Here is a 19590-nt window from a genome sequence, read left to right as displayed (position 1 = left end):
ATCGAATAAGGCCATATCCTTGACAACAAGTCAATCTGCTACCACAACATCTGAATTGATCTCATACGACGCTTCTACCTTGAATTTGATTCAAAATCGAACCATCAAGGCTGAGGGTAGAGACTATCTTACCATATTCGGATCAAAGTTTGTTGCTTACGCTGTGTCCCTATCAGCGGCGATTGAATACACTGTGTGCGAGCTTACACGTTGGGAAAGCGACTCATCTGTCCTTGGCAAAGTTTCAAGCGGAATATCTCAAAGTCTGAATGTCAAATTGACAATTGAAGAGAGAGTTTCAGATCTGACCTTGTCCTTTACGTACACTCATCCTCTCCTCTCTTCTTTGACTATTGTGAATGCTCCTGCACTGGGAAGCACGTCGATGACGCTCTTTGGGACAAGCTTTGGAAACCATGACTACTCACAAACAATGCGAGTAGGGGGAACCGACTGCTTTGCTTCAAGATGGATTGACCTGCTAAGTATCTCTTGCAAGATCCCCGGAGGATCGGGAACAGGTCATTGCATGCGCATCCTTTCCATGGTGCCCTAACTTGTGTCTGACAGGTAAAGACGTCGTCATGACGTCAGGAGTTCAGGTGGGAACTTTGAGCTCAGCTTTCACCTTCAACATCCCGTCAATCCAAGGTACCTTTCCTCACAACATTCCCACTACTGGTCACGTCAACGTCACCATCTTCGGTGGAGAATTCGGAAATTCAGCTCAAGATCAACTCGTCACCATCAATGGCAGGGAATGCTACCAGACGACGTTTGTGTCTGATACCCAGCTGACTTGCCAATCACCTGAGGGAGTAGGAAAGGACACTACGATCAGAGTTTATGTCTCCGGTCAACAAGGAGTTGGTTTAGGTTTCCTGTCGTACGACGCACCTTCGCTGTCGTCCATATCGAGAGGAAATTATCCAACCACGGGAAATCTTTCATTCACAATATTCGGGAGCGGATTCAGCACCTTTGATCATGCTAGCGCAAACATATCGACTGCGTCTGAGCTGGGCTCCTCCAAATCCTCACAGTCCTCGTACATATCCGACTCTTCACTTTCCCTGTACATTTCCCGTGGAGTCGGAAGCCTGCAAAGCATGGTCGTCACCATCTTGAATCAAGTTGCAACAATCTCGTCAATCTTTTCATACGACATACCTTCAGTTAGTTCAATCTCCAGACAAAATTCAGCAACAACAGGCGGTATCAACATCACCGTTCATGGACAAAATCTGGGAGACGGATTCGATACCAGAGTTGCGGCCAGCATTCTCTCAGGCCACTCCAACCCCAATTACACACTTGTCAACGATTACGTTGGCACTGTCTTAGGGATTCCGACGTACTCTGAACTGCTTTTACGGGTTCCACCTGGTGCCGGCAAAGACAAATCTCTATCTATCACTGTAGCGCTCCAGGAAACGGACGTGAATGCCTACGAGCCCTTATTCAGCTACGATGCTCCCAAAGTCTCGACTGTACTTCGCAACTACGGGGACAGTGCTGGTGGAAGCACTATCACAATCACTGGGTCGGACTTCGGACCCGGGCTCCCTCCTCTCGGTGGACCAGTCACGGTCTCTATAGAGGACTCGTCCAAATATCCGGGTGAATGTACCTCAGTCTATGCTGGCAGTGACCCGCACACAACTTTACTGTGTGTAGTCCCTCCGGGCTCTGGCACCAATCTCAACGTCACTGTCGGCATAGACGAGCAGTACGGCATCGGGATCGGCCAATTCTCATACAAGGCCCCGGTAGTCCTCTCAGTATTTCTCAATTACGGCAGGACAGTGGGGAATGACACGATCACGATTCAAGGGAACAACTTCGGGGTAATCGACCCCACACCAGACGTCACGATAGGACAGACCAGTTGTCGTTCAGTCAACTGGCTGTCAGACTCGTCCATAGAATGTTCTGTTGCTGAGGGCGCCGGCTATGCCCTCACTGTGAAAGTTGTAAACCGTGGACAGTCGGGGAGTAGACCGAACTCTTTCTCTTACAAGGCCCCGAAGGTAGTGAGTATATCCCCGAGCTCTGGAGACACTTTTGGAGGAACCAACACCACCATAACGGGCTCTAATTTTGGGACTCAAGAATATTCGCTGCAGAACAAGATCGGGACGTTAGTCTGCAAATCGTCCTACTTCTTCTCAGACACAAGTGTAACTTGTGAGACACCGGTGGGTGCGGGTTCACAGCAGGTCTACGTTCAAGTAGCAGGGCAAACCTCGTCTGACGCTGTGTCCTTTGCATACTTTACTCCCGTGATATCCTCCGTCTATCCCCTCAATGGCCCGGTTGTAGGCGGCACATACATCACCATCCTCGGCCGCTACTTTGGTCCCCTCGACTTCAGTCCAGTTGCAGCCGTTGGCTCCACTACAGGAGCAGTGAACATCTGGACGTCGGATTCTTCCATGAGAAGTCAGACCAAGGCAGGGAAGAACACGAAGTTGACAGTGAAAGTGACGATACCTGGTACATCTAGCATATCAGGCTCGCTGACTCAAGTCTGGTCCTACGATATTCCTTCTCTCACGTCGCCAACGACCAGCAATGGGCCGACTTCAGGGTCCACTACCATTACTCTGCTGGGCAAGAATCTAGTTCAACCAGCCGTTCTAACCATCGGCAGCACGACGGCACCAACTGTCACCGTTCTCTCTGCCACGTCACTCAACTTGGTGTTGCCTGCAGGCGTCGGCCTGCAGAACTACATCCAAGGCGTGTTTGCTGGGGAGGATGGGGCGTCGTCGACTTACGTCAACTATGATGCTCCAGTATTGAACTCGTTGAGTCCTTGGAATGCTCCCACAAAAGGAGGCACAACGATAACCTTGACAGGACTGAACTTCGGTCCAGCAAACGCTGTGACCGTGACAAACGTGACGATAGCGCAAAAAATCTGCACCAACGTCGTTTCAGTCTTGGAGCACGTGAAGGTTTCATGCGCAATCCCGGCGGGAACGGGCTCGGACAAGCCAGTTGGCATCACAGTAGCGCAACAAGCCTCTGCACAGTCAAGAACCTTCACTTACGATTCACCTGCTGCTACTCAGATGGTACCTAACTATGGCTCAACAACCATTCCCACCAATGTCACTGTTTATGGAGCCAACTTTGGTCTGGAAGAAGCAAGCCAGGTGGTTACCATCGGAGATAGCAACTGCATCTCCACATCCTACACGTCTGATTCGAGTCTCGGCTGCAAGTCTCTTCCAGGCCTGGGAGCTTCTCTGACCGTCGCCGTTCAAGTCTTGAACCTGAGGGGGGTAACCAAGAACCTCTTCTCTTACTACGCCCCCGTCATCACAGACGCGACTCCTCGCAATGCACCCGCTGCCACCTCCAAGTCCATCACCATCTTCGGCAGTCATTTCGGCATCTATGATTCCACGGGGAAGGCAAAGATCGATACTTACAACTGCCTGTCAACTTCCTGGACTTCTGACTCGTCGCTGATTTGTAAGTCTCCGCTCAACATAGGCGGTGATAAGAGTGTTTACCTGTCGATTCAAGGACAGTACAATGTGGCCAACACCTACTTCACTTACGATCTGCAGTACCTCACATCTCTCAACCCAGCACGGGCGCCAACCACGGGCTCGACAGCTGGAAGCATCACTCTAAGAGGTGTCAACTTCGGGTCCACCGACCCGTCGGCCTCCATTCGATTCGGGAGCACCAAAGCTGTTCAGCAACGATGGACGTCCGACTCTCAGGTGCTTGCGGTGCCTCCCGACGGGCAAGGGAAGGACCTCTCCGTCTCGATCAACATCGCTTCACGTACCATGACATTGGCAACATCCTTCAGCTATGACCCACCTGCTGTCACTTCTATCGTCTACTCCGCCGCTCCTACCAGCGGCGGGACCGACGTCACGATCTATGGTCGCAACTTTGGTTTGTCATCGGCGGTGAGGACTGTCACGATCGGATCGACCAACTGTCCTACCGTTACATACATATCGCATATCGTCATGAAAGTGACAACCCCGGCCGGTGCCGGCAAGCAGCTGCAGGTCGTCGTGCAGGTGGAGAGTCAGACCGGAGTCTACTCATCGTGTGGGTTGTCAGAGTGTAAATTCTCATACTCAGCTCCAGGTTCATTGGAATGATGATTTTTCTTCACATCCTGACATTTGTTTTTACAGTCATCACAGCTACGATGCCCAAGTACGGGCCGAGCGCTGGAGGGACGGTGCTCACGATCTACGGGACAAACTTTGGATCAGGAGCAGACATCGAAGCAACAGTCAACTCGATTCCATGTGCCGCCACCACTTACGTCACATCCAACTCAGTCACTTGTAGCCTTCCTCCAAACACCTACAGGGCGAACTCTTTGACGAGCTGTTCTCAGTGCAACGCCCTTGAAGTTTCTGTCTCCCTCACTGTTGCCAATCAGAGCAACTCACTGCCTGCAGCGTTCTCATTCACAAACGACGGGAGCACACAAACCTCAGCCGGGCTCTGGTGCAAGGCGATTCAGGTTGCTTTCACTACAAGTTTAGATGCAATCTTTTGGATTGATCCTGATGGGGACGCAAATACAAGCAATGCGTTTCAAGTTCTCTGTTTCAATAGTCAAGATTCCGGCGGCTGGACCAAGATCGTGCAGTATTCCACGCAAGCATACACTGCAACCACCGATGCTTTCGGGTCCATTGCGACAACCGACGTGCAAGATGGGAAGCTGTCAGACGCCAACATCAATCTGATAGGAGGGAAGAGAGCGATCGTCAACACAGGGACGATCGGAACCCTTGTAAGTCAATCAGTTGTTGTTCTCACGGACCTCCTCGATGCTCTCGAGCTCGTCAAGGTCAGTGGCTACTACACAGGTTTCTCCCTACAAGTCGGTCAGGAGATTTCTATCATCACAGCCTGTACCCTGACGACCAGCGGGCTCGTCCAGCTCACCTGCTCCCCAGCTTTCACTTCAGCTTCCCAGGGAGCAACTTACTGGATTTACAGTCGCATGAAAGAATATCTCATCTTCGGCAACTACCTTGCCAACACAAACATCCCCGTCGATTATAGACTATACTTGCGATCTACCACTGAGTACCAGGATACACTTCCTGGACAGGTGGGAGGAGTTGGAGCTCAAGTTTGCTGTGCTGAAAGATTTCGCAGGGAATCGCGACAGGCACGCAGCAAGGGATTGCGGCATGCTATCAAGCTGATTACGCTTCTTGCGCATCCACCTGGAGCTATTTGAAGTCCTACGGTGACGCTCGAGTCTGTACACAAGTTCATTGACTTCTCCTCTCAGATTACATCGACACCAACGCTTTCAACTTTCCTTCAGGGGATCCTGGGACTGCAGACGACTGTGAGCGGTACTGTTTGTAACCAGGTAGTGAAGGTGGCGTAATGTTTGCTATCAGGCTCTTTACTGGAAAAGGAGGAAATCTCTGCTTCGGACATTTCGAGGATGGAAACACCTTTGTTTCCGCTTCTACGACAGAGGTGAGTTGCTCTCAATCTCCTTCTGCAGATTGTGAAAAGCTCTTTTCAGCGATGTTACACCACTGGTGTTTGCGACAACCTCATCGGTGAGAGTTTTGTGTGCTTGTCGTTCTCCTTCTGACAAGTCATCACAGGTCTAGGGGTCTTGATTCAAGAAGTTTCGATCTACACAAGAGATATTCGGTAAAGAACAACTTTTTATCGTTGTAGATCTACTTGATGAACAATCCCATACTTGATTGAATTCTTTAAAATACAACCCTAAACCCTAAACTCTTACTCCTGCCCATCCCTTCTCTTCTCCACTTGCTTATTTTTAGCCATTCTTTCATCTCCATCCGCTTCCCACCCCACCACACCACACTGTCTATGGCCTTCTCCCTCCCTCCCTCCCTCCCTCCCTCCCTCCCTCCTCCGCATTCTATCTCTCCCTCTCCCTCTTCCTCTCTCTCTCTCTCTGTCTCTCTCTCTCGTTCTCCCTCTGTCTCTCCCTACCCTTCTCCCTGCTTCCCTCTTCCTCTGTCTCTTCCTCTGTCTCTCCTTCTCCCTCTCCCTTCTTCCCTCCCCCCCCCCCTCCCCCTCCCCCTCTCCCTCTCCCTCTCTGCATTGCAGCGACCGGTTTTTCGTCAATCGGACCCGACAAACACGATGGGACCACCCCCGGCATGCTTTACACAGATGTTACTAGGGGTGCTTCTCTAGTACGGGTAGTATGGGTCACTTCATCATGATCACTACCGGTAATTTACAAGTCAAATGGAGGGGTATTGATTCATCAGAGCACTCCTGGCAGGTGATTGAGAGATAGAGGACGAGGGGTACTTCATTTTGTGGAAATGATTGGAGGGGTGAGAGATCCGGGGAAAAGGAGGGGTTGTCTATATAATAATTATATTGCAGGGAAGTCGTAGAGGGAAAATTAGGGGTGGGGGTGACATCTGTAATGTTGTCGATGGGTAGGGTGTGTGAAAAATAGGGGTACAGGGAGCATTGAACGAGAATTTTCATTCTCATGTGGGGTAAATTCTATGGATTGATACCGGGTGCGAATCTAAAATACGAGGTGGGTGATGGTATGGATGGGGTGTAGATAAATAAGAAGGGGTAGGGGGTTGTAGATTGGGGAATCGGCCTCAACACGCGCAATTTTTGATGGAGCGAAACTTCGAGACGAACAAGGAACAGGGAAAATGAGAGCAAGGGAGGAGAGGAGAGGAGAAAGTATAGCATATGAGCTGATGATCACAATGATAACAATGCTTGATGACTGTAAGAGGTACATCGTGTTGACTATACAGGGAGGAATGGGATCAATTGTGACAGCGAGGACACAATTGGGAGCTCCATGCTTCTGGGTAGTTGATAAGGATGGATAACAAAGAGACGCAGAGATGAATGCATGTCGTCTTGCAGCATGTCGTGAAACGTGAATCGTCTCTGATATTGTTTTTGTCCAACAGGATGGGATCAGATGCAGAAGGTTCGGCAGGAGACGCGCATGAAGAAAGAATCGTAGGCAAGAAGCCATGGGTAGTGCTCAAGTTCGGCGGAACCTCCGTGTCTTTCGGAACGAGTTGGATACAGATCGTAAATCGAGTGAAGCAGCTTCTCCCGGATTACAGGATCATTTTGGTTCTCTCGGCATTGAGTCAGGTACCATGTGTCCTGCCTTCGAATCATGGCTTATCGACTTTGAAGGTGACAAATCGCCTCGAGAAGTGTCTGCAGGAAGCAGTCGGACAAGAAGAATTGACTTCTTTGGCTTGGGTGGAGGAGACGCACAGAAGGTTTCATCTTCAGATACACCAACACCCATTTTGACTGAACCGTATCGCAGGCTGGCCAAGGAATGTGGATTGGAATCATCTGCCCTGCGAGAAGTGACCGAACGCATCACTGAGCTTGGAGACCTGTTGCAAGGCCTCAGCATGATCCAAGAGGTTTCACCCAAGCTGCAAGCGAGGATCTGTTCGTACGGAGAGCAGATGAGCACGAGACTGGCGATCCAGATCCTGAAGCACAACAACATCAAAGCATCTCTCGTTCAAGCTGGCGACTTGCTGGTGACTGATACCCATCTCACTGCTCCTGATACCGACAAATACTTGAACGCAAACGTCTTCCCCAAATGTGACCCCGTGTGGGCAGAAACTGTGATAGAGAGCAAGGTCGGGCCCGCTGACGTCATCGTCACCCAAGGGTTCGTAGCAAAGAATGCCAAGGGCGAGAGCTGCTTGCTCGGGCGAGGAGGAAGTGACACGTCAGGCTCTCTCTTTGCTGCTCTGGTATCCGCTCACCATCTCGAGATCTGGACGGACGTGTATGGCATGTTTTCAGGGGATCCACGAAAAATGCCGCATGCGAGGTTGATTCAAAGAATCAGCAGTCGTGAAGCTCAAGAGCTGGCGACATCGGGAGCTAAGGTCCTCCACCCTCGATGCATCGCACCTGCTGCGATGTACGGTGTCCCTATCGAGATTCGCAACACCATGGATCCGGATTCTGAGTACACTGTCATCACCGTTGACGACTTTTGCAAGCCCTGCGAAGATAAGAACGGAGGGATGAAGAAAGACGCTCAGAACTCGGCTTCCCGATCGCCTCTCTCGCAGTCACCCTTCGCATCTCCTCGTAACGGTCCATCCGCTCTTGGCTGGAACTCTGCTGGTCCCAAAACCAGTGGGATGGGAATTAGAAGAATGACGCACAACGACCTGACCGAGCTTGATACTCGTCCTCCGGCTTTTGCTGGCGTTGTTGCTCAACCGGGCTGCGTCATGCTGACCCTGACGACCATGGAGATGTGGGGAGCGACTGGCTTCTTGTATCGTTGCTTCGCTCCTTTCCATGATTTCTCCATCAGTGTGGACCACGTGGCGACCTCGCAGTCCGGCATCAGTGTAACCACCTCTCACATCCCTGGAGGCATCGAGGGAGACGCGTTCAAGGGTCTCATGCAAGCTTTGGAGGAGTTGGGTGCGACACGATCGACTTCCTTGCTCTGGTTGACAGTTTGAGCAGGAGAGGTGGAGGTCTGCTATCATGTAGCAGTGGTGACGGTCGTAGGACGGAGGATCCGTGAGAGGCTCCCTGACCTCGGAAAGGCGATGAGCGCCTTCGAGGGGATGCAGGTGAAGTAGAGGAAGAAGGATGGCGACGTTCAGTTGGTGATGGGCAGAGACAGGTGCTCATGGTTTCGGCTTCCAGCGAGGACGTGGCGATGTCGTTTGTGGTGAGAAAGCGGGAGGACGGAGGGGAGGAGGGAGAGGGAGCAGAGGGAGGGGAGAAGGCTGGTGAAGATCGATAACATGATTTAACCTTGTGAATACTTGCAGGTGCACGAGGAGAAGGCGCAGCTGCTGGCTGAAGTGCTTCATCATCATCTCATCCCCGTGCACGGCGGAGACGAGGTTAGCTCTGTACACGAACCTTGCCCTGTATGACCTGAACTCCTCTCAGATGTTCGGTCCAACCTGGAAGGCGATCAAGGACAGAGATCTGGCTCGCCGGCTATCGCAGGATGAAGCAGAAGTATGATTTTCCCTCTCCTCTCTTTTGTGTCGTTGAGCAAGCTCTTGCAGGCAGCGGCGGCGGCCCGAGACGCCCAGGAAGCACTGCGAAGTTTGCAGATCTGATCTCGTCCCTTGCTGCTTCTGTGTATCCTCCCCTTTCTCTGTTCTCTTCATCCTGCTTGCTGCCTTCGTCGAGCATCTCGTTGCTGTTCGATGAAGGTGGAGCTACTGGTCGAGCCGATCGATACCAACCCCCTCCTCGCTGAACACTCCGCCTCCTGTCCCTCACCATCACAGACGCGAACAGAGGAGGTGGACTCACCTGGGGTGATCGCGAACTTGGTGTGGGAGTCGTCGTCTGAGATCTGAAAGGAAAAAGGTAAGAGGAGGAGCAGATGAGATCGCTCCATGTCTCACGTCCGTGTCGTCGTCGTCGTCCTCGACATCTTGAAGTGTTTGCAGCTCTCGTTGCTGTACAAACCGCGTGAATCCCTCCTCCTCCTCCTCCTCCTCCTCCTCCTCCTCCTCCTCCTCCTCCTCCTCCTCCTCCTCCTCCTCCTCCTCCTCCTGTCGTTTCCCTTCTCTTCCTCCCCCTGTCCATGCTCCTGCGTCTCTCTCCTGCTTCTTCTTCCCGAACTCTCTACCCTTCCCCACCCCTCTCGACGGACCTCTGCCTCTGAAATCTCGTCGGTGAAGTGCTCGCTCGAGAAGACGGAGCCTTCGGAGATCTGCGGGGAGTCAGAGAGTGCTGGACGAGGAGCAGGGGACGAACCTGCTCTGATGCCTCCATCTCCTCGCTGTCCTCTCCCTCGTCTTCTTTCTGCTGTAGGGCATACTGAAGGAGCAGCATGGCCTCGTCTCCGGAGGCGGCAAGGAGTGAAGCCGTCAACGTGTTCCACCTGCTCGTTGCAAGTCAACCCTTCTTCAATCCCTTCCTCCTCCCCTTCACCTCCTCTGGACTTGAGGCTTGAAGCCATCGAGGTCGATCGTCTCCTTCTCCTCGTGCACTGTGACGCCCTTCCTCGATGCTCGCTCTGCCTCCTTCCGCCGGATCAGACGGCTCAACAGGTTGATGGCAAAAAACACGGAGTAGATGCTGTGCCTCTCAACCTTCTGCACGATCCCCAGCCCCTCCTCCTCCTCCTTCTTCTTCTTGAGCTCCTCGATGCCCTCCCGCAGATTCACAAACAGCACGCAGACGCCTCCTCCGAAAAGGAGGCCCTGCAGCCCCAACATCGCCTTTCCTACCGTCTCGGGCTGCATCTCAGGGTTGACCTGCTCACTGACGTCACTTCCTCTCCTCCTCTCTCCCCGCGCCTGTTGCTCGCCCTCCCGTGATCTCCTTCTCCTTCTCCTTCTCCTTCTCCTTCTCCTTCTCCTTCTCCTTCTCCTTCTCCTTCTCCTCCACCCTCGATCATCGTCATCTCACCTGTGCGAGCAAGATGAGGAGGGTGAGGAAGAGAGTCATGTACTCGGCAAACATCTCCGCGGCCTTGAGGAAGTTGTGCTTGCCTCTCTTGTAAGGAAGAGCGTAGAGATGGACCGCAAAGAAGACAAACAGCACGAGAATTCCGAAGACCAGGTCAAACCCCTTGGCAAAGTTCCCGATGATAACGACGAAGGCAACGAGCGCTTGTTTCCTCGCAATCTCCACCAACTCCCAATAGAACCTCGCGAGCGTGTAGTCGCGATGCAGGAAGAGAAGCTCCTGCCACTCGCGAACGCACGAGTAGTACATGTCGTAGACGACCTTGATGTCCTGGTTCACAATCTCCTCCTCCTCAGGATCCTTGAGGGGCTCAGGTACTTCTCCTCGCATCACCGCCAGCTTTGCATTCGCCGCCTTCTGCTTGAGCGACTTCATCCAGCTCTGGTACCTCTTCCTGACAACCGCCTTCGACTCCTCCAGGGCATGTCGCCTCCTCTGAAGGAGCACGAAGAAGAGGAACGGAAGCCCGAAGGTGTAAACGCAGATGACAGAGAGAGCAACGTAGCAGAAGATCCACCAGCTGCGAGAGAAGGTGAGGTCAGGCTTCAGAGAGGCAAGGCGGTGAGGTGAAGTAGGGGAGAGGAAGAGAAGGTGAGGTCACGCTTCAGAGAGGAAGGCGGTGAGGTCAAGTAGGGGAGAGGAAGGGAGAGGGGAGGGACTTACCTCGTATCGTAACATTGGTATCGAACATCGATCCTCAGCCATGGGAGGTTGTATCCGAAGATCGGAGTGCAGGAGAACATGGAGAACATGGTGGTCGTGACAGTAGGATGGATGAACATAAGAACCTGCGAAGACCCCGAGATCACCATCTCCTTCACGTTCGTCTTCGCTGAGTTCTCCTGCGTGTTGATCTTGTCGGTGTTGAGACCCCGTCGATCCGCCTTGCGCTTGGCGGCGAAGTGAGTAGAGATCATGGAGTAGCGGACGGTCAGGGCCGTCTGAGCCAGGAAGATGATCATGAAGGGGAGCGACGCCTGCAGCACCACGTTGTGATAGAAGGTGTACTCGAACGACTGGATGATGCAGTACAGTACGCCCGAGATGTCCAGCTGGGCGAACCCCGTCTGTGACTGGTAGCTGGAGTAGCTGGAGGGGAGCTGGACGTCGTAGGAGGAGGAGATGGAGGAGGTGATGATAAGGTAGGCCGCAAAGATCTTGACGCTGGGGGGGTCGGCCAGGAGTTTGATGAGCGCGAGGTAGCGGAGGGCGATGAAGCCTCCCACGAGCAGGCCGAAGGCTCCGAGGCCGAAGGTGAGAGCATAGGTCTGCTGGCTCGGGCACTTGATGCAGGAGGCAGAGGAGCTGAGGTAGTACCCTCGCTCACACAACTGGCACATGACTCCCTTGTGATGGACGTTGCAGCCCTGCGTCCCCACCCCGTACGAGTCGCCCCGGCAGCCGGTCTTGGACTTGCAGCTTGTGCAGATCTTGGGGTTGTACTGCTGGTCGCAGGCACCTGCCGTCTCAAGCTTGACCGACACCCATAAGTTGTTGACGATGTGCCCCCGCACCCTCCCGCAGTCCACCGACTCGAACTCGATGGAGTCCAGGCACAGGATCGTCGTGTCGTTGCCGTTCCCTGGCAGGACCTGGCTGCTCCCCGGACCCCCGCACAGCTCGTCCCCAGCTCCGCTCGCCGCCGTGTCGAACCCGAACGGAACGTTGGGCGTGTAACTCGCGTTGTAGTCGTAGATGATGGCGGCTCGGAAGTATCCGGAAGCGCAGAAGCAAGTCCCCACGCTGTCCCTCGTCGTTGAATTGCTCGTGATCATGTTTTGAGACGGACATTTAGTGCATGACGCTTGTCCCGTCGTCGGCTTGTACGATCCTGCTTCGTCCGACTGTCCTCCCTCGTTCTTCGCCTGCCCTCCATCGCATCGCTGACACCCCGTTGCTCCTCCCGGCTCGTAGCCCTTGGCGCACTCGCACAACCTGTCCCACGTTCCGATCTGCCCGGCAGGACAGTCATCGAAGGTGATGACCCAGCTGGTGTAGAAACTCTTCTTGGTCACGTAGCTGTTCCCGAGATCAGAGATGCTGAACGTCATGTTGTACTGCTGCCCTGGATGGCCCAAGAACTCGAGGTCCGAGAACGTCGCCATGCCGTTGTCAGAGGCCTTGAACAGAACCTTGTCCTGCAGCCCCGTGCCTCTCTTGTAGTTTCTGTTGAGAGGCTGGTCCTTCTCGAAGCAGGGAAACGTTCCGACCTGTCATCAGGCGGTCAGCAGCGCTTGCACGCATCCTTGTCTCCTCCTACCTTGCTCGGGTCCTGCTGGATGATTGCCTCCCACTGCGGGGTGCAGGGGTTGGGGAAGGGCTTGCTGGGGTCGGGCAGCAGGCTGATGTCAACACGACAGATGTAACCGTCGGGGTTGTACTCCTGGAACGTGCCAGCAGGGCCCTGCCAGTAGGGGAAGTTGTACTCGGCGTCGGGTCTGAGGAGAGGCTGGTTGTCATCGAGGTCGTCGATCACCTTGAGCCTCGGCTGCTTCTCGATGACCCCGGCGAGGGTCGCGGTCAGCGAAGGAGTCTCCTGGAACTTGAGCCCCACCGCCCTCCCTCTGAACTTGAAGGGCAGGTCGTACTGTGACTTCTGCCCAGCCAGCCAGACGGTGATAGGGTACGCTCCTCCTCCTGGCCCGAGCTTGCAGAACAGACACTCAGCATTGGGGCAGTCGGCCGTGTTGACCACGAAGTTTCGCTGGAACACACAGTAGTATGTCTCTCCAGTGTTGGGATCAGGGCCAACGGCAACTGAAGCATCGATGCCGAAGTTGGAGCCGAAGATGGTCAGGATCTCGCCTCCTCGGAAGAGGTAGGTCTCTGGGGCCTTGTTGATCCCCGCCGCCAGCCTTGTGATGACTGGAGCATCGTAGTTGAACACGTAGCAGCCCTGGCAGATGCCGCACCTGATGACCCGCGGGTCATCGATGTTGGTCGTCCTGCCTATGTAGTAGCCGTCGCACTTGTCACGCGGCTGGTCTGCTGGTATCTCTACGAGGACGGGGACGTTGCGACTCTGTCCTGGAGGTACCGCACATCGGATGGTAGAGTCGCTGATCCACTGGGAGGGGGAGCAGAGGGTAACGTTGAGCTTCACCTTCCCGTCAAAGGGGATCTTATCGTTCCAGTGGGTCCCAAAGTTCTGCCCGTACATGGTCAGCACGTACCTTCCCGTGGTTGGACCGCCCTGCCGCTCCAGCCCGGTGATGACAGGAGCAGAGTAGGAGAAGAGCAGGGAGTCCATGCCGCCCGTGCTGTCGGAGACTCCTCCGGCGAAGATGGAGACGCTGAGCATCTCCCCCACACCAGGAGAGAGCATGCAGCGGATCATGGTTGGGGACTGCCAGGTGGAGGACCTGCAGAAGGAGTTGCCTATCTTGATCTCGGGCGACGGGTCCGTCTTGCCGAATCCTTCCCCGATCACTGACACTGTGATTCCCCCGGCGGGCTTGGAGAAGAGGGGGACGACAAATCGCACGACGGGTCTGATGCTGCAGCCGACCCCCGCGTACCCGGGATCGCAGATGCATCGGCCGTCAGTCGGCGAGCAGGTTCCGTGCCCGTTGCAGTCCAAACAGGTGCTGTTGCAGTTCTGCCCTGCGAAGCCCGAGTTGCACACGCACGCCCCCGAGACGCAAACTCCATGGCCCGAGCAGACGACCCCGTACGTGGAAGCGCACCACTTGCGGCGGCGGACGGCGATGGAGATGAAGTCCTGGTAGCTGGCAGTGCCGTTGTTGGCCCCGGGCATGATGAGGGAGGCATACGTGCAGTTGCACTGCTGACAGGCTGCGTCCAGACATCTGCAGCCCTCGTCGGTCCACCTCGTGCTGTTCTGTACAAATTGGACGCATGTTGGGATAGTCACTTCTGTAGTCAGAGTGTCTGCGTTTGACCGGATCTGATTGAAGTAAGCCTGCACGCTGAGCGACCCGCTCTTCCTCCATTCCTCCCAGGGCCCTCCATCCATCTTGAGAATGTGAACTTCGGTGAGCAAGTCACCGATGAAAGGATTCAGGTCGTCCACAAAGGGGCTTGAAGACGGGTACGAGGGCTCATAGGGAGCGAAGGGGCTGAGACTGGGCTCGTAGCTTGCAACGGTCACGTAGGTGTACTCGTCGCAGATGGCCGATGAGCATGAGAGATTTCCCTTCATCACAACAATAGTGACATCTATTCCAGGGATCAGCCAGTTCCCGTTAGCGTCGAGATGCGCAGGTTTGACGGTGATCTGACGGTTCGTAGATCGCATCCAACTTGAGATCACGGGGGAGAGAGATCCGTCCAGAGGGACAGTGGAGATGGGAATGTCGGTGTCGACGAGTATGGGTTGCAGCGGAAGCAGGAGGTTCGAAGGGCTCAACTTGGCCTGCTTGCACTTGGTTACGAACATCCCAGTCCTGTTGGCCAGTGCCTGCGCAGAGACGTCAAGGGGTCAGACAGCACGTCAGATTCGATCTCTCGCCTGGATGTAACTCAGACGGTCAACCAACGGGTACGTGGCGTCCTGAATGTTCTCATGAAGACAATCCAACTTCATCGCAACTCCGGCCCAATCTATCGCAGAGGTGGCATCCCGAACTTGGATCACGGAGCAGTATGCGACCCCAAGGAGGATACTCGTCACATCTATCAGGTCTTGTATGCCTTGGTCGGGGCATTCTTGAAGCACAGTCAGGCGGTCAATCACTGAGCTGAGAAACGTGAGGATCTTCTGCTGCTCTTTGATGGCGTCTGCAGACGAAATACTCGAAAGCTTCGGGGTGAGGTCGCTGAGAGCTCCGAGTGTGCTGTACTTCACCTGTCACCCCTCAAAGTTAGGAGCAGCAAGCACAGGGTTGAGAAGGAAATCACCGAAGACATCAGATCGCCAAGACTTTGCAAGGTGGCGAAACCTACTTGTCGCACACCCAAAAGGACTGCAATCTGCAAGATTATCAACTGTCTCGATCGAGTATCGGTGGTCGTCGTGGTTTGCAGGAGTCTCCTTGACGAGTGCGTGTATTCGTACAGAAGAGAATTTTGAGTAGGGAGAGGGACAAGTCCCTGTTTCTCGCCAACCTTGGAGAGGAGCTTAGCAAACTTTCCATTCTTCAGGACCTGATGCAGTCTGCTCGACGAGTTCAACAACTGGTTGCGAAACTGATCCTCAATGCAGACATGGCCAAGCGCGCACGAGCCGTTCTTGAACTTCACACGAAAGTCCAGCTGCAGTAGCCATGAAGGCCCCTGGATGTCGATACCGCAATCCAGCTTTTGCTGACTCAACACCGGATGTTGCTGCAGCAGGTCGCTGCTCGGAAAAGAAAACGATTCGCATGGAGTGAGGGCGAGGAGGAGGAAGAGGATGAAGAGGAGGGGGGCCGGAGTGTTCATCGGATGTCAGATCAGATCCTGTAGGCAGTACCTAACCCTGAACGCTCTATGTGACGCCATGGTTTCACTACGTTTGACTCTAACGATGATGATCTCTGACTGCTACTAAGGAGGGGCAGCGTAACTACCAAGAGGGCACTAAGAGAGGGAGGGAGACAGACAGACGACATCGTCTGAAGCACAGAAAGTGAAGGGAGGGGGGAGGGGCAGGAGGAGGGGAAGGAGAAGGAGGAGCAGGAGCCTGCGGGGGCTTCCTTCATGGAGTCCGGGCTGCCGCCATGCCTCCTGCCCTTGAAGGTCCTTGTCAAAAAAACGACTTGATGATGGTAGTAAAAACAGTAAAAAATAAAAAAAAGGGACTGGTAGTCCATCTTTCTGGTTCACACTTCACTTCAATAAGTACCCATAGATTGATGAGGAAAACTACCCCACCCTTGCTACCAGTATCCTTCTTGCACTTTGCCGGCTCCATGCTGGGTCAATGTTGGTGCCAATGCCGACTCCTGCACTTGAAGCACTTGCAGCATGAAGCGAGTAGATGCTGGCTCCTGCACTTGAAGCACTTGCAGCATGAAGCGAGTAGATGCTGGCTCCTCTTTCTCAACGCTATGATGATTCCTCGTACTCCTCATACTGTCTGTTACGAGCGAGGGCTGTGTGTTGCTCCCTTTCTTCTGCATTCCATCTAGGTTGTGAGTGATAGATGGGTGGACGGGATGGTGACACATTGATGTACTTGATCGAGCTTGGACCCTCCTGTCTATCTTTAGTCACCATTTCTCTCGAGCATGCTACCCTCTCGCTTGTTGTGATGTTTGCTGCTTAGCAGGGTCTCGAAACATGGGCCGCATCCACAAAGTGTATCTGCCTGGGAACCGCATCTATTCTTGCGGCAACTGCCATGCCCACTTGACCAACCACGAAGCTTTAATCTCTACATCCTTCCAAGGCAGAACAGGACGAGCCTATCTTTTTGACAAGGTGGTCAACATTTCTTTCGGGCCTTTGGAAGATCGACTGATGAATACGGGAATGCATACGGTAATGCTGTAGTGTTCTAAACTTCTCCTGAAGCATTCATTTTATCCCGAAAGGTTCAAGACATTTATTGTAATTGCTGCCATGAATACCTTGGGTGGAAGTACAAAGAAGCTTTCGAAGCAAGTCAAAAGTACAAAGAAGGAAAATCACTGTTGATGAAAGCCAGTATGACGAAGGAGGACTGGGTTGTTACAATAATGTAAGAAACGTGGCTGTTCTTACACAATTGAATGACTTCTTCCTGCATGCAGGGATTCCGATGCTACAATAGGGACAGCGTGATTGCTGATCAAGGATTCTTACCCTCATCTACAGCTCAAAGCTGTTGTATTCTAATTCTTCGTGTATTTGTGTGCGGTTGTACAAAGAATGTGAAATATAGTTACTTGCGTGGATGCAGCATGTTTGACAAAGGCGACATGGATAAGCTCCTTTCAACAAGAAATGCATTGCAAATGTTTGAAATCATACATCCCTGAATTATCCCGGGGCTCTGTTGGGATCCGGTCCTCCAGACTGCCTTGCCATACTGGGAGAAAATTCAGTTTCACAGCCAACGTGATGTTCGACAAGGAGTTACATGATCGTGTCCACCCGCAGCACAGTGATCGCAGCCTCGGATGCAAGCCTCATGGCTTCCTTCTTGGATACCAGATGATCGAGAATGCTTGCCTTGGGGAAACAGGTTTAGAAGGTGGAGGAAAACAGCGCAGGCAAAGAACCTCAAGCATGTCCCTTGTCCCCGGGCTATCGATGTTGATTCCATGGTTCAACTTACCCGCTGTGTGATCAGCATACAGATTTGAGATCTGTGAGAAGATGATTAACGCCAGCATATTCTTTGCAATCCAAGAAGATCAAATACCGTGGATGTTGTGTCCTGGCCTGCGTTTTCCGCCAGAGTTCTTGGTATTGTCTCGAGCGCCTCTGCATACTTCTTGATAGCATACTGCTCCAACCCAGGAGTCTTGCCCCCCATTTCTTTCAGATGTGCTGCCATGCGCAATTCACAAGCACCGCCGCCAGCAACAAATCGTGAATCTTTGGTCATCTGTTGTACACGTCACGTTCAGAAAAGAGAGTGGTAAGCAAATCGATCACCTGCTTGTAGATGTTCACTCCATTATCAATTGCACGTGAAAGATCGTCCAGGTGGTTCGAAGTGGAGGCACGCAGGATAATGGTGGAGACCTTCGTTTGCTCAAGCGAATCCCTGACAAATGTGGTGCAAGGCTGTCCACCGAGTTCATCAACAGAAACACGATCCGCCTGCAAGTGACACACAAGTCATCTCTCAGAGTTCCAAGTAGATTATGCTCATACCTTTCCGATTTCTTCTGGAAGTGGGGCACCAAAGCGAGCAAGGCTAGTCGCTCCAGAAAGCTTGCACAAGCGAGCAATTTCGAACTTGGAAGGACACTTAATAACCATGATCTTCGCTCGCTCCAAGAAATGCAGGGACATCTCGCTGATAGTAGATTGTGCTACCAACACATTCACACCAGTTGCTGCAATCTCTTGTACAATCTTCTCGATTGCCTCCTCCTCCGACTTCGAGTAATTCATCAGCTCTTCAGCATTCTTGATCAGCACGTTGCCCTTCGTCTCGGTAGCAGAAAGATCGACCTCAGTACCAAACACAACAATCTTTGCATCTGTGACATGCTTGATAGTGCCCTCTGAATCTCTGGTCAATACAAATCCCTTCACAAGGAAGGAATCATAAACTGACATTCCTTGAATTTTGGCAACCCTGACATTATCTACGTTGAACTGACTTGCTTCCTTGGGAACAATTTGAACGCAAGCTTTGGCAATCAAGGGGCAGAGAAAGTCTTCAAGTCCATTCTGCTTGGAGCAGACAGTTGCTCTGAGCGCATTGGACACTTCCTCTTCACTGCGAATGTTTTCAATGCTCTTGACGCTGAGTGAATCAATGTGTGTAAGGCAGGCACGATAGGCTTTGGTGTATCCCGCGATAATATCTGCGATGGGCAAACCTTGACGGAGCAGAGCCTCGGCTCCTTCCAGTAGAGTTCCGGCAAGAACAACAACCAAGTTTGTTGTGTCACCGATTTCCTCCTTCTGCGTCTGCGATGCAAGAGCAACGAGCTTGGCAGCTGGGTGAATGACCTGAGGACAAGGAGTGTGAGGAGATAGACAAGGTCCAAGACAAGAGATGTATGAAAGTCATATCACAACAGCTAACCTCCATCTCCTTCACGATGGTCGCGGCGTCGTTGGTGACGAAGAGCTTGCCCAGGTGGTTCACAACCATCTTGTTCATGCCGTTGGGGCCGATGGAGGTGCGGGTGATGGTCGAGAGCTTCTTGCATGCCTCGATGTTCTTGGCAACAGCCTCGTCGATACCCTGGAAGTGCTTGTGTCCGTCCTTCAGCAGCTCCGTCAGAGCGATGCCTCCGGTCCCTCCCAGCATGGTCGTCATTTTCCCGCCAACCTGCAGCCGCTCTCCCGCTCAAAGTGTTTTAAAACTAGTACAGAGTTTGTGAAGAGAGGTCTGCGAGTTGTACCAAGCATTCTAAAAAAGTGTACTGAAATATAATATAATATAAAAAAGTAACATTATTCTTTATATATTAAAATTTTTATTAGGAGAAATTGTAAAATTGAAACTACCCTGCTACAAGAAGTGCTAAATTTTGATATTGATAT

General features: G+C 52.8%; 4 protein-coding genes across 4 annotated transcripts; 2 read left to right on the top strand and 2 right to left on the bottom strand.

Annotated features, from left to right (window-relative positions):
* Nucleotides 1-6954: 6954 nt before the first annotated feature.
* On the top strand, nucleotides 6955-9128 carry GUITHDRAFT_108847 (hypothetical protein; the record flags this gene model as incomplete). The annotated part of the gene is made up of 8 exons (XM_005832129.1): nucleotides 6955-7146; nucleotides 7192-7280; nucleotides 7331-8469; nucleotides 8515-8624; nucleotides 8678-8725; nucleotides 8829-8903; nucleotides 8953-9024; nucleotides 9075-9128. 8 exons carry the CDS (start codon nucleotides 6955-6957, stop codon nucleotides 9126-9128), a joined length of 1779 nt encoding a protein of 592 aa, XP_005832186.1.
* Nucleotides 9129-9230: 102 nt separating this feature from the next.
* On the bottom strand, nucleotides 9231-15876 carry GUITHDRAFT_108846 (hypothetical protein; the record flags this gene model as incomplete). Its single annotated transcript, XM_005832128.1, has 11 exons — nucleotides 9231-9283; nucleotides 9328-9370; nucleotides 9423-9476; nucleotides 9674-9733; nucleotides 9778-9904; nucleotides 9955-10280; nucleotides 10435-11014; nucleotides 11158-12704; nucleotides 12755-14914; nucleotides 14990-15301; nucleotides 15355-15876. 11 exons carry the CDS (start codon nucleotides 15874-15876, stop codon nucleotides 9231-9233), a joined length of 5784 nt encoding a protein of 1927 aa, XP_005832185.1.
* An 840-nt stretch (nucleotides 15877-16716) lies between these two features.
* GUITHDRAFT_71603 (hypothetical protein) lies at nucleotides 16717-17120 on the top strand (the record flags this gene model as incomplete). The annotated part of the gene is made up of 2 exons (XM_005832127.1): nucleotides 16717-16917; nucleotides 16971-17120. The coding sequence occupies 2 exons, from the start codon at nucleotides 16717-16719 to the stop codon at nucleotides 17118-17120; spliced, it is 351 nt and encodes a 116-aa protein (XP_005832184.1).
* A 225-nt stretch (nucleotides 17121-17345) lies between these two features.
* Nucleotides 17346-19354, bottom strand: cct8 (cytosolic chaperonin protein, theta subunit; the record flags this gene model as incomplete). The annotated part of the gene is made up of 7 exons (XM_005832126.1): nucleotides 17346-17446; nucleotides 17498-17589; nucleotides 17640-17726; nucleotides 17783-17968; nucleotides 18019-18186; nucleotides 18241-19050; nucleotides 19127-19354. 7 exons carry the CDS (start codon nucleotides 19352-19354, stop codon nucleotides 17398-17400), a joined length of 1620 nt encoding a protein of 539 aa, XP_005832183.1. The 3' UTR covers nucleotides 17346-17397.
* Nucleotides 19355-19590: the final 236 nt, after the last annotated feature.

Source organism: Guillardia theta (genome assembly GCF_000315625.1).
Source record: "Guillardia theta CCMP2712 unplaced genomic scaffold GUITHscaffold_36, whole genome shotgun sequence".
NCBI lineage: Eukaryota > Cryptophyceae > Pyrenomonadales > Geminigeraceae > Guillardia > Guillardia theta.
This window is presented reverse-complemented; position numbering and strand designations above follow the sequence as displayed.